This window comes from Clarias gariepinus, chromosome 22 (genome assembly GCF_024256425.1).
Source record: "Clarias gariepinus isolate MV-2021 ecotype Netherlands chromosome 22, CGAR_prim_01v2, whole genome shotgun sequence".
Classification (NCBI taxonomy): domain Eukaryota; kingdom Metazoa; phylum Chordata; class Actinopteri; order Siluriformes; family Clariidae; genus Clarias; species Clarias gariepinus.
The window spans coordinates 23674275-23688477 of record NC_071121.1 but is presented as its reverse complement, the minus strand read 5'-3'; the positions used below and the strand labels follow the sequence as shown (position 1 = coordinate 23688477).

General features: G+C 40.3%; 1 protein-coding gene across 2 annotated transcripts in view; it reads right to left on the bottom strand.

Annotated features, from left to right (window-relative positions):
* The window catches only part of vwa5b1 (von Willebrand factor A domain containing 5B1), a 38265-nt gene extending 26207 nt beyond the window's left edge, over nt 1-12058 (bottom strand). For both annotated transcript variants that reach the window (XM_053482813.1, XM_053482814.1), the window contains exons 1-8: nt 11915-12058; nt 9551-9745; nt 7916-8077; nt 7355-7574; nt 6984-7138; nt 5462-5593; nt 1615-1739; nt 606-782 (exon numbers count right to left, since the gene is read on the bottom strand). In XM_053482813.1, the coding sequence (XP_053338788.1) occupies nt 606-782; nt 1615-1739; nt 5462-5593; nt 6984-7138; nt 7355-7574; nt 7916-8077; nt 9551-9689 (1110 nt within the window). In that variant the 5' untranslated portion in view covers nt 9690-9745; nt 11915-12058. The remainder of the gene's footprint in view (nt 1-605; nt 783-1614; nt 1740-5461; nt 5594-6983; nt 7139-7354; nt 7575-7915; nt 8078-9550; nt 9746-11914) is intronic.
* Nucleotides 12059-14203: the final 2145 nt, after the last annotated feature.

Here is a 14203-nt window from a genome sequence, read left to right as displayed (position 1 = left end):
ATCTATCTATCTATCTATCTATCTTTTTAAATTGTATTTTTTACAGTAACAGTCAAAAGTTTGGACACACCTTCTAATTCAATGTTTTTTACTTAATGACTTATTTTATACATCCTAAAACAATGTCAAAACTATGAAATACCATGTATGGTATTAGGTAATTAAGTAACAACAACTACTATAGTCAGTTGTTATTTTAAGACAGGATAGACAACTGTTCTGGAACAGTTCTTGCAAGAACAGTATTGTGCTTTTGCAAAACCCATCAAGCACCATGTCTCTCATGAAGACCGTCCCAGGAAAGCAAGACTAAAATGTACCTCGGCTGCAGGAGAAAAGTTCATTTAGAGTCACCAGCCTCAGAAATCACCAATAAACAAACAGCACCTCAGATTAGAGCCGAAAAGGAAATACAAATCAGGAAAGACTATGGAATTAGAAGGGGTGCCCAAACTTTTGACTGGTGGTGTAATTACTAGTAAGACCTCATTTGGACTCACCATAACCCTGACCCTTATTTCGTCTTGGTGTACAATCATATTGTATTGTATTCCATCAAATATATATATGAATCTAACAAAAAAGATTCGACTGGGTTGGCTTACCTTAACCCGGCTCATATTGACACCACTCATGCTCCCACTGCGGTCAATAAGGAAGATAAACTCCCCCTGCACCTTACGCAGGTCAGACGTCTTGGACTGCAGGTCAGGGCAGAAGTTAAGCATAACCACAGGGTTGTGAAGAATGTCTTTATGGAGCCTTTTATGGATGATGTCCACCTGTACAGAGCATGAGACCAGCACAAATCAGGAGCGTCTGCTTCCAACAACATCACACACATCTTGTTTAGAGGCTTTTGTGGTTTTTGTGGCTTGATCATCAAATCGAGGCCGTAAAATTCGGAACTGTGTATGCAACGGAATCTCATAAAAAGAGATGAGCCTAGTTAATAATTCAGACTCTTCTGAGCGAACAAGTAGTAATTACCCTTTTCACCAGTCCGCATTCTTGCATTTTTTATGTTTGTGTATGCTAATTCACCGGTAATGCAGCAATGAAACTGCGTCACATCAATGTCTGTGGAATTTAACACACTCCACCTATTAATGTATCTCAAACCCAGAAAAAAATAGCAAATAATCCCAATAGCCCCAAGCCCTGAAATTTATATCGTTAGTGATGATTTATATAGAATTCGTCTTTTTTGCAGTTCATAGTCGTTCCTGATTCACTGTCAGATTTAAAGCTTTTTATTATCGGTGTAAACATAATGAGGGGAAGAGGCAGATAACACACTTGTTATGCTGCCCTGTAGGTAGAAGCAGCATGTACACTCCATCGGAGACCTCTGATAGTTTCCATAGAAACCCCCTTTTCACAGCGATCATATTTACAGCTGAATGTTCTCAGCCTCCTGTTGAGGAACAGCAGTCACTTAAGGATCTAATTGAACCTGCCTTCTCGCAGGTCTTACTCAAGGTTACAGCAAAAATGTTCAGGGAGTAGTTTCGACTAAGTTATGATTGACTCCTCCTCCGATTTTGCTCCTTCCAAAATAGTGCATGAAAAATGCTTAGTGCTACGTTATCTTTTTGTCGGTCTCTTTCTCACTTTCTTTTCATTGCTGGAGTCCTTCTTGATGGCCTTGATGTAGTCACTCCTTCCCTTCAGATGTTCGTCATACTCCTCTAGTGTCATGTCTCCATCCTCGATAAGTACATGTGGCAGGTGTGGCTCTAGGGACAGCAGAAGGAAAGGAAAGTAGACTTCAGAGTGGCACTAATCAGTCTCCTTGAAACACTTAGTGAAAAATAATCAGTTGATAATATGCTAAAGGAGCGCGGAAATTAGTTAGAGTTCTCGGGGGACTCTTCAGTAAGGTCTGTTCAGGGTTTAAACAGTTTTAAGACGTTAAAGTCTTGGACTGTTGGGTGACTTTCTCACCTGGTGACCTCTTATTTCCCTATAATAATTATAGGTTTAGTAATTGTATTAGAGCAGAGTAATCACAAAAATGTGGGCCTGGTTATTGAAAAATAATAATAAATATTTGCTACCTGAATGTACACCGATCAGCCATAACATTAATTCCATTAACCTTATAACCAGCTATGTTCCCCCAGGGGTATGGATCTTTATGTGTGTGTGTGGGGATGGGTGGGATGCTTGGATGCTGTGGTGCACTGGGTGTTCTGGTGCCTTTCTGTCAAGGCCAACATTGATTATTATTTTATTTTTTTTGGTGATTTGTGCTGCATTGGCTTTATTCAATGGGATTGGACTGGATGGGCTGGCCTTTGGTCCCTGTGGGCATAATAGCGCCATGGTCACCCATAATCCTATCACCAGTTTACTGGTATACAGTATACAGTACTGTAATTGATGATCATTGTTATTTACTGTACTTCACCTGTCAGTGGTCACAATTTTATGGCTGATCAGTGTATGATACCAGTCAAATATTTGGACACACCTTGTAACAACAACAACAATAACAACAACATAAACAACAGACGTTTTTTTTTTTTTTTAAGATATGAAGGTCAGCTGTTCTGGAATAGTTCTTGCAAGAACAATATTGTCAAGTGGATCAGCGAAACGCATCGAGCACCCTGGCTCTCATGAAGAGCATCCCAGGAAAGCAAGACCAAAACTTACCTCCGCTGCAGTTCTAACCCCAGAAATCACCAATTAACAAACGGCACCTCAGATCAGAGCCATTATGAAGGATTTACAGAGCATAAGTATCAGAAACATATCAACATCAAATGTTCAAAGGAGATTATTGTATAATTTAGATGGCTTCAGAATCATTTCATAATGTAAAAGGAAAGAAAAATCAGGAAAGAACATTGAATTAGAAGGTGTGTCCAAACTTTTGACCTGAAAGTTTATGGAAGAACTGAGACCGATTCCAATTAGCCATTTACTGTACACATGTTTTTTTTTTTTGCATTCTACTACTAATACAATGTATTATTAAATACTGCGTACATTCTTCATATATAATTTTACTCGACCATATTTGTTAAAAATAAAAAAGATATTTACCTGCCCAGATAAATTCCCCTTAAGAGCGTTTACTCATTGCTCTGTTTAACCATTTTAAGATAATAATAAAAAAATAATTTAAAAAAACGTAAAAAACACCAATAAATTTCTACAGTCAAGGAAGAATGTAATATCGAGTGCCAATAGAACACTCCCTCTGACAGTCCACATGATGTCAAGGCTTGTATGATCTCACCACTGAATAACCTCTCTGGCTCGACAGTGTAATGGACTTTGTGACACCGATAGTATTCCCCAAACACCTACAGCGTGTGAGTCAGCATGTCAGGATATATTAGTGCCATTATTAGTACTCCTAACACATGCTGAGGTGGCACCGGGATCAGTGAACAGATTGCTTTACGACTGGCCATCTGTAACTTACAGGAGAAAAAGGAGATTTACCAGAAATAAGGATATAAAAATGGGTTTTATTAATTTTTCGATAGGATTTCTTACCTGAGAAGCCATAATTTGGGGGATTTAAAAAAAAAACTTTAAATTGTGATTGACATGTCTTGGAACTTATTGGTCTGGACATCAAATAAGGCATCGTGGGCATCTTGAAGGATGCTGCCAACAAAATTCACTGGAAGCCTGATGAGAAAGCACCAGATTGATTTTTCTCGAAAGATGAAGGTCAGGATGAACAAGTTGAAGGGGGACAAAAAGGTAATAAGGAGACATGTGAAAGCAGAAAAGCAAGAGTCTTGCTCTGGGCTGCCTGAAAACAACCAAACTGAAGCCCACACAAAGAAGAATCCAATAAGAATGATAGTGAGGATGATGTTTCAATATTTTTGATCTAATAACAGCCCACGCCTGGTGTGGGTGTTCAGGAGATTTAAGAGGGATACAGGGAAGCCCGAAGGCTGAAAGTGCTCATCTGTGGTCATTTATATCCAGTTTGGGGAGCTGCATAAAAATAAAGGCAACCTGTAAAATTCCATAATGTTGGGATGGCGTAGGCATCCACACATATTCAGGAGATCCATAACGGGAGGTGTTGAAGACGGTAAAGACGACGGAGGACACCAGCAGTGCGACTAAACAGTGGCAGCATGCAAGTACCAGTGGAATTAAAATAAAATCTACGTCCTATAGAAATAACGGTCGACTAAAAAACAAAAAAAACAACAATAAAAAAAACGCAGTGGATCCTCAGACTTTCCTTGGAAACCTGTAGCAAAACAGCACTCCATAAGAGTGGCTTTATTTTTCAAATACCTGCACCGAATCCCATCTGGAGACCTCAGTAATGAGCAGGAGAGTAGGGAACATAAAAGCTCATCTCTCTGCTGGAAACCTGAAGAAAAGTGTATTATAAAATGAATAACACCATCTGTATAACAAGACTGCACTCTCCATCTGTTTGACTGTGCACAGTGGAACTTGGAACTTGGACAGCTGTTGACAGCATGAAAGAAAAAAGCTCAGTGTAAGACACATCAAGATAAAAGCCAGAATGGATTCCTACTGTCGTAGGGATGGAATTGACCAGGCGATGAGTGGTACCTGGATGTATCGCTTGGCCTTTAGGGCTTTCAGCAAATTAAAGAATCTTGTTTCTTGTGACCCGACAGTCCTTTAAGTGTCTCCTGGAAACTCCAAGAAAGCCATTATGTGCATTTTACCAGAAAGTGGAGCCACTTTCCCATAGAGGCCAAATTGTTGGAGGGCTGCAAAGATAGTTGACCTAAAGATTCTTGGTCCCCTCTGTGAGTAAATTATTGGTTTCTTCTCTGGAGTTCTTTCATAGGAACCGTTGCCCTTCCCCAGGTGGCTGAGCAGCCAGCTCTAGGAAAAAGCTCCAAATTACTTCAGTTTAAAAGAAAAGCAAAATACATAGATTGCTTTTCCCAAATAATCCTCAAAATAATCTTCCTTGGCTGTTAGTGAACTACATGTTTATAATGTAGACTGAAAAGAAATTGCCACAGGCAGGACTATTGTTAAAGGATCTTTCTGAATGGACTTTATCAAGGCAACATATTCACAAAAATTTGCCAACTGGTAAACACTTACCCTTTTATTGAAGACAGCTCTTTGTTGACAGTGATGTCTTCAAAAAAAGGATAAGTGTTTACTGTATGAATAAATAGCATTTTGTAGATGTAGTACAAACTGAGAAAGATGAGTGAATCTATGACTACGCCAAGTACAGACTGCACTTGTCTAGTAGCGTTTACAATTCTTCTTTGAAATAGCTTTCTCAAAAGCTATTAGGTTTCATAAAAAAACATTTAAAAGGATCTGTGTGGGACGCTTTACTGCTGAGCATGGCTGCTTCTACCAAAGTGCTAAATTACACCTACCTGTTCTTTTCTTGTTTGTTTGTTTAGCAAACGTAAATTACATGACGTGTACTGTATGTGATTATAGTTATGGTTGCTTGTATAGCACATACCACTGGGATAAATGAGGATTTCCACAGGGCAGTCATAGGTGTATTTGTCTGCCAGGGTGACCACAATGCTGGTTGCAGAATGGGCGGAGGGGTCAGCGTCCGCCCGGATGGCGTGAGAAGGGCTCTCCACTCCTGTACAGGAAAACCTCAGTCTTACAATATATAAAATTTATTATATTTACCAAGTGGGTTTGTTAAATTAAGTAGTCAGTCATTATTAGTCTTACAATTAGTGTATATACATACAGTATTTACAAATATGCAGAATATAATTGTCCCAGTGGCCATTTCGTAAATAAGTAAACAAGAACAAGAGGGAAACAAAGTAAAATAAATAGTAACTGTGTCAAGATCTAGTGTTGAGTAGTCCTCTATGGATATATGCAAGTGTAAATGGATAAAGTGAAAGTCCAGTATATACAGTAGTCCATAGCATTATTGTTGGAATTTAGTAGGATTTGACGGATGATTAGTTGAATAGTGCCCTTTATCCAATCAACTAACCAACCTGCTGTCCATCCATTTATCAATCCATCCATCCATCTATCCACCCAACCATCCAATTAACCAACTAACCAGTTGTTTTCTGTCCATCCAATAATCCAAGCATCTGTTTATCCATCCATCCTTCCATCCATCCAACTATCTATCAATCCATCCTCCCAACCGACCAACCAGCCATCTCCTGTCCATCCAGTGATCTACATTTCTGACCTTTAAGCTTTACATCCATCTACTCAACCAAAAAAACAGCCGTCTTCCATCCTATTATCCAAGCATCCAACCTTTCATCTTTTCACCCCCCCCTAACAACATATCTAACCAAATATCCTTTCTGTTTGAGTGGGCTTTGTAGTGTTTGACCACTGATCGGAGGGTCCCAGATTCAGACCCCACTATTACAAAGTTGCCACTGTTAGGACCTTGAGCAAGCCCCTTATCCCTGACCTGCTCAGATGTCAAATAAAATAAAAATATAAGGTGCTCTAAATAAAGGTGTCTGTTGAATGCTGTAAATATAAAAGTAGTATTACATTTGCAAGTAAGTCAAATGAATGGGTGGTTGGAACATTAGGTGTGTAGGAGATGGCATCCAACCAACCATCAGCCATTGTATATTATACCCAATGTTTTAACCATCCAACCAACCAACCAACCAAACATCATCTATTTGACCATCTTCCATCCATCTAATCCACCATCTTTCTGACCATCCAATCATCTGTCAATCATCTGACTATTTATCTGCCATCTGTTCAGAAATCCATTAATTCACAGCCACCCATGATGAATATCATTTCTCTGAATATCCACAACTCATATTGTCTAAGCAAGCATGCACTATTCATCTATCCACTCGTCATCCATTTGCCATCCAATAATCAGCAATCTAACCAATATCTCCCCATCAAGCAACCACCTACTGTATTTGAATATTTTGGTATTTTTTTCTCTGTCCATTTCCATACATCAATTAATTTATCAGTTTATCTATCTATGCCAGTATAAGTAATATTCTGACCTGCCAGTAGATATGGTCCTCTGATCTCTAGCTGAAAGTTGAACTCGTAGTCAATGGAGTTGATAGACTCCTCCTCCAGTAGACAGGACAGACACAGTTGGTTGCTTGAGGCCATCTGCTCATGAGAGCCCAGAGCACAGTGGTGTCTCTCTCTCCTTGGTCAGAAACAAAAAAAATAATCTTACACACCACTGCTTATCAAGCTAAGTTAAATCATTTTTATTAGATAAGAGCAAGAATGCCTAACTAAGAATTTAGAACTCGTACTGTTTGCATAAAACAGACGTGTTAAACACATTTGACCAGTGGGAAACTTTTTCATCGTTAAACAGAAAAGCATAAATAGCTAACAAGTACTGTTGATGTCCTACTTCCGGCTTGTGCTGGGAGAGAAAGCCTGCTCCTCTTTAATGGAGCGCTGGACCCTTGGAGTGCAGACAGGCGGCGAGGTGACCCGGATGCCGCCATTTGGAAGGGTGCAAAGCTCATAAGAGGTGCTGACCAACACATTCACAGTCTCCAGAGGTGGAATAACCCCCAGATTTACCACCAACACCATGCTCTCCAGATCTTCATCAAGTACCACGTGACCTGCGGGACAATCAGAAAGTACTAGTAAGGGTCCAATCAAATTGATGTAATCAGTATGTTCTATTACCTTTAATGAGCAAGTGAAGTCAGGTCACTGAAGGATGATCTCAGCCCTCGCCCTTCCCACAGTTTTTATTAAGATACTGTATGATACCCATGCTCTACATCAGCAGTTTGAAAAGATTTATGGACGAAGATAGAATACTTCAATATTCTACAAACCATTTTTTAATTTAACAAGCACTTAAATGGCAGTGACTCAAAGGACGTTCTGGAGGAGGTCAAAACATGGCACAATTTAAGGGCAGGTTTAAAAAGAAAAGAAAACAATAAAATCCCACCATTGTCACTCTGTAAGTTTCCATTGGTTGCTGTGCAGCAGTCGAAGTAGCAGTCTTCGATTTTTGCCTTGTCTTTGATCTGCAGTGTTATTATCTGGCTGGATATCATTGCCTCAAAGCCCACCACCACTGAGCCCTCCTCCAGCGGGTAAATGAAAATACCTAAAAAAAAAAAAAAAAGGAAAGGAAAGAAAAAAGAAAGCAAATAAACGGATGCCCACCTAAAAACAACATGTTCAAACATTAACTCATCTCTTCTATTAACATACAACATACAATATAAAGTAAAGCATTCAATTGTTTTTTATTAAATAATATACCAGTAACAAGTTACAGTAAGTGAATGAAAAAGCTTTAAATACGTTTCTTTTTTAACTGACAAAGTGGATGCTATTTCAATATACATAAATTCTGGTTGCATCTGCCTGCTGTATTTCATAATTAAATTTATTGATGCTGATCCAGAAAATTTAATTAAAGACGCATTCACTCTTTGTCTATATGGCTTTATCTGGTATACAGGGTTGCAAGGGACCTGGAGCCCATGAGACAGGGTACGCACATACCGCACACACACACACACACACACACACACACTCATTCACACAATTCGGGAATGGCAGTTAATCTAATCGGCATGTCTTTGGACTGTGGGAGGAAACCGGAGAACCCGGAAGAAACCCATCTAGCATGGGGAGAACATGCAAACTACTGTAGACCCAAGGTGGAAATCGAACTCATACCCTGGAGGTGCAAGGCGACTGTGCTGTTCAGCTCATCAGGTGATGGGTTCTAATCTTAAATAAAGTTAAAGGCAACATGACTTCGAACCTCCAACCCTCTGAGCAGCCTCTCCCACCTCAGCAACTAGACCTAACACACTCCCCACTGACAACCAATTAACATCTTTCTTTGTAACTTGTGCTTTGTGCTCTGAACGCTTGCTAATACCAGAAGAAAAGTCACTTTTATTTAATCCTACATATATATATATATATATACATATAGTCAGGACATAGTCTCCAGCAGCTGCCTCATTGAAGCTTTCGATTTATGTTTCTGGCATCTGGAGGGAAAAAAAAGAAAAATGAACCTAAAACACTTTCTGGTGTTGTTGCTCCAGAAAACAGCAGTGGATTTGCTACACTGCGAGATCCCCCTGCACTATGACTGAGGCTCTATCCATCACTCTGATTCCTTTTTTCCTTTGAGGATTTCACAGGCTAATGCTGTAAAGCTACTACGCCTGACATCAACAAGCTTTCCCTAGATAGACTGAGGCTGCCAAAGGAATGTCTACTGTCTGGCCCAAATGACTTCGTGACTGCTCGGAGGGTAGCCGAAGTCCAGGCTACGCATTCAAGCGCATCCACTTGCCAGAAAAAAAATGAGTCATACTATATAGACCAAAACAGCATCTTGTTGTAGAGTATTAGTTCTGTAAGTAAACGCATCACATATTGTTTTGTAGTTAACTTTTATGCACATTTGATTTTGCATTGCTGGTAGAATTTGAAAAAATATATGTATTACACTAAGGTCATATCAGGTCATGTCACCCGATCAGTACTATAAAAAATACAAAGTATGTCAGATCTCTATCATCGCTGTGGTGAAGGCAAAGACGGGTCGCACCTTCTATGGGATGATCCTCAATGTTTTCGTACGTCATGGAGGCCGTCATGGCCAGGGTGTAACCCCGGACGCTGGAAGTGATGTCAGAGACGCTGAGTGGCAGCGCGGTACGCTTGGCCTTGTTAATCAAGCCTGGCATGGTTGCAGACTGGCAGCTGTTCTTTCACACACACAGAGCTGCGCTGGGGGACGTCTCTGAAAACACAAAAAGTCACAAGCTGACATTTTTGTATTTATTGCAGCATTTCTGCCTTTGTCTATTTATTCATATAATTAATTACTTATGGGACTTACCACACATTCGACTCATGACCACTTTATTATGTTCATGTGCATTACAGTCAATTTGTTTATTACTTTAAAATAAAGTACGGAAAGGAAATAAAGTAATAAACAAAATGTATGCCCACCTAAAATACTACTGTATTTTGTGTAATTTAATGGTATTTGCTTAAATTTTATGTTCCATCAAATGTTGTAACAAGCAAGTTTCGTATACAATCAGTAAAAAAAACTCTATCTGTCTGTATGTTTATCTGTCTGTCTGTCTGTCTGTCTAGCTGTCTGTCTGTCTGTCTATCAGGCTTTCCCCTTTTTCAGTAATGATTCAGATTCGAATCACGGCATGGATGAAGTCTGTCCACGGAACACTTGACATGAAGAAGGAATACACCTAGTCCACCTACATGATTTTGAAAGGAGAACCAAAACCAAAATATTTACAGGGAAACAGAGAGGACATTGACGACTTGATACAGGCTCAGGACTGAGGACCCTGTTCCACCATATGCAGACATACTACCAGTCAAAAGTTCCGACACACCTTCTAATTTCGTGGTAGTTCCTGATTTGTGTTTCATTCTACATTGTAAAACAAAGGTCAAAAAGGTCCTCATGAGAGACAGTTTCATCATAGTGCTTGAAGGGTTTTACAAATGCACTCAACAATGTTCTTACAAGAACTATTCAGGTCTTAAAATAATAATTGACCGTTATTGTTGTTGTTTGTGTTATTTCATAGTTTTGAAATGTAGGAAGTAATAAACAAAACAAAAAAGCTTGAATCAGAAGGTGTCTCCAAATTTGTTAACCCGTAACTCTAAGTTGTTAAAGAAGATTAAGAATGCTTAATGCTCTGCTTGCTTAAATCATTTTTAAAAAGCCAACAAGGAGAGATAATCAGCTTTTCTTCTTATCGTTAACACTTACGTTCACAGCGCTAATGGCGGGTGTAATTATTACGTTACATTACATTCTGTCCTGTTTTAGCAGCACTGTTACATTTGATCCCACGTCCAATTGCTGATGGGACCATCCTGTTGTTTTCCTATTCTCCATACAATCAAGTGATATATATATATAGATATATAAATTATTTTTTTTACATTTTTATTATATATAAGACTAATATGTTTCCTCTTCCTTTTAAATAAGCTGCCTTAATTGCATGTGACAGAAATGTATCTCTCATAACCTAATCCCTCGGCCAGGATAAGGCAAGCGATGGCAGCTGAAGATTAAACATCTCTCCGAGCGCTTATCATAGAGCAACATCGGCATCCAGCATCTCCATCATCCATCCAATGCACCTTTCAGCCAGCAATAACTCGTGCACAGAGGAAGCATTGTATTACACACAGCATATTGAGAAGGAGGGAAAGAAGGGACAGAGGCGATGCGTTTAACCGCTCCACTTTGGTAGTCTGTGCCAAGAGTGCCATCATGTGTCCGGAGAATGTGCGTCTGAAACAAAGCAGGTGCCTCGTAATCTGATTCGGCTCTGAGATTTTGTGAGCAGGCAATTTAATGGAGAGGCATGCCACAGAAACCTATATTTATCCAGAAGTCTGATTCAATTACAGCATCCCTGTGATGACATACGTGTGTTTGAAACATGAGCAGGACATGGGGGGGGGGGGGGGTGGAAGGATTTCAGAGAAACAGGAGGTCTAGGAAAACCCAGAGTGTGACTCAGTTCCTCTGCCAGGAGTCTCAGCTGACTGACCCAACGCACAGTCTAATGAAAGGTCTCCACCGTCTAATATAAACCCCTGGACCCCTGCGTCCATTCATGCTGAGAGACAAAAACACGCTGCAGAAGTCACCTGTTGATCCGTGCTGCGTCTTCACATCACACCAAGCTTCCTAGACACCACCGATAGTGCTTTTTTTTTTCTTTCTTTTTTTTTTTTTTACAACCTAAATTAATTCAATACATAGTATTGAATTTCTCTAGTATGCAGTAAAAGGATTTAGCATGCCTGGTCTGATCTTGCACATTCTATAGTCTTTCATTGCACTTACCACTTTGCACTTTCAGATAAAACCAAAACCAAAAAAAAAAAAAAAAAGGAGCAGGCTTACCTCACATTGGTGTTAAGATGCTGGAGGAAATCCTTTTCTAATACTTGCAAGGTTTTTGTGACAGCAGCATGAAAAGCAATCCTTTTGCTGTGTCTTTGCTTCCTGTTTTCTCTCTGTCTCTCAGTCAGTGAGTGGCGTGAAAGCACCAGCAGCTGTCACAGGTGGTTGAAACTCTGAATTAAACCACTCTCACAAAAACAACTGAGAGAGGGAGACAGAGAGACAGTGCGTGTGTGTGTGTGTGTGTGTGTGTGTGAGTGTGCGTGCGCGTGAGCAGCAGCAGCTGCAACCCCACCGATGCAGCCGCTCGCCACAGCAACATGTGGTTATAAAAAGTAGCTCTTGGTCTGGGGATGGAGTTGGTGCTGATGATGGGGTGATGCTGAGAGAACGATGCAGAAAAGGATGTGGACGTGTGTCTCATTCAGCAGCATAACATCCCCCTGATTACTCCATCCCCTTTTTCCCTGAGCCTCAGCACCACCTAGTGTGCCCTCCTCCCCCTCCTCTTCCTCACCTTCCTCCTTCTCCTCCTCCTCCTAGGCTGACCACAATCACTGATGAGGGCACCTATTTGTGCGTCGTTTTTGATCAATCTGAGCTGGAATGAAAGCCAGCAGCATGCAAAGAGAGCACAGTATCATTTTGGCACAGAAAAAAAGAAACATATGTTTTGTTTAATTGCCTCCCCCACTCCTCCCCCCTTTTACTCTTTTTACATTTTTGCCACTGTGGCTGATTTGATCCATCTGTTTTTTTTTTTTTTGCACAGAAGGTAACCATGACAATCAATATGGACCCTCTAGAGCTTCTTAAAGACAACAGGTTGGTGTGTGTGTGTGTGTGTGTGTATATATATATGTATGCATGTGTGTGCCTGTGTGTGTGTGGAAGAAGGGCTTATCAGAGCTTTTACAATTAAATTAAACCGCTCTCTCTTTCCCTTTCTCTTTTTCTCTCTCTTTCTGTCTGTATCTCTCTCTCCTCCCTCTCTTTCTTTCTCTTTCTCTTAATAACAACCCACACAACTATACTATAATTTGTCAGTTCTTTTATACATACTGTAATGCATGACGCTACTTACCCATTAATCATCAGCAATAAAAGTCTTCATCCGACATGAGATTATTATCAAGAATGTCAAAAGCATCTGCCCTCAGCGTCTCATCTCTACATCTAGTTACAGGCGGAACATCTCCGCAGTGATATGATTGCCTATTATTGTCTTTATATATAAAAAGCATTAATCACAGCACAATATGCTATTTCTTGTTGAATAATATCTCTTGTAATTCTTACAGTATGTGTCTGATATGTCTGATCAGGGTCACATTCACTTAATAGGAACTCTATATACTGTAAGTACCAACTGTAGGCAGAACTTCCTTCTTTGTAGCCTACCTACTGTAAGGTTTGAAATATTCCTCTGAGATTCTGGTCCATGTCAGCATGACTGCATCACATAATTGCTGCACATTTGTCAGCAGCAGATTACAAGCAGGAAGGTGCTCCGGTGAATTCTGTCCTCGTTACAAGGGAGGCCTGAAATTATTCATTCAAGAAACCAGGTTAAGACATGTGTTAGAGTGAAAGGGGTAGTTAGAATATTCATAATACACATCTCCAGATGCTTTAACCAAGACAAACCTCTACATCCTATTTGCACAAGAAATACATTTACATTTAGGCATTTGGCAGACGCTCTTATCCAGAGCGACTTTTTTTTATCTCATTATACATCTGAGCAGTTGAGGGTTAAGGGCCTTGCTCAAGGGCCCAACAGTGGCAACTTGGTGGTTGTGGGGTTTGAACCTGGGATCTTCCAAACCGTAGTCCAATGCCTTAACCACTGAGCTACCCCTGGCCCAGAAATAAATACTGATCTGTATGTTTGTTTAAGCATGGTGGTTTAGTGGTTCGATTCCTTCTTCAGGTCTGTGAGCATGGAGTTTGCATGTCTCACCGTGCTTGGTGGGTTTCCTCCGGGTGTTCTAGTTTCCTCCCACAGCCCAAAGAATGCATTTTAGGATACTTGGCGCTCCCAAATTGCCTGTAATGAGTAGGTCAGTGTGTGTGTGTGTGTGTGTGTGTGTGTGTGTGCCTATACCTTGCGATAGATTAGTACACCGTCCCTGGTGTATTCCGCCTAGAGATCCTGAGATCGACCTCTGGCGACCCTGTGCAAAATAAGTGCTATAGAGTCTAAGTGAGAGTGGGTTCGGGCGGTTTGGGTGATGTGATCTTATATAGTTCTGGTTCTACACCATATGTTGCAGATTGCCGATCCTG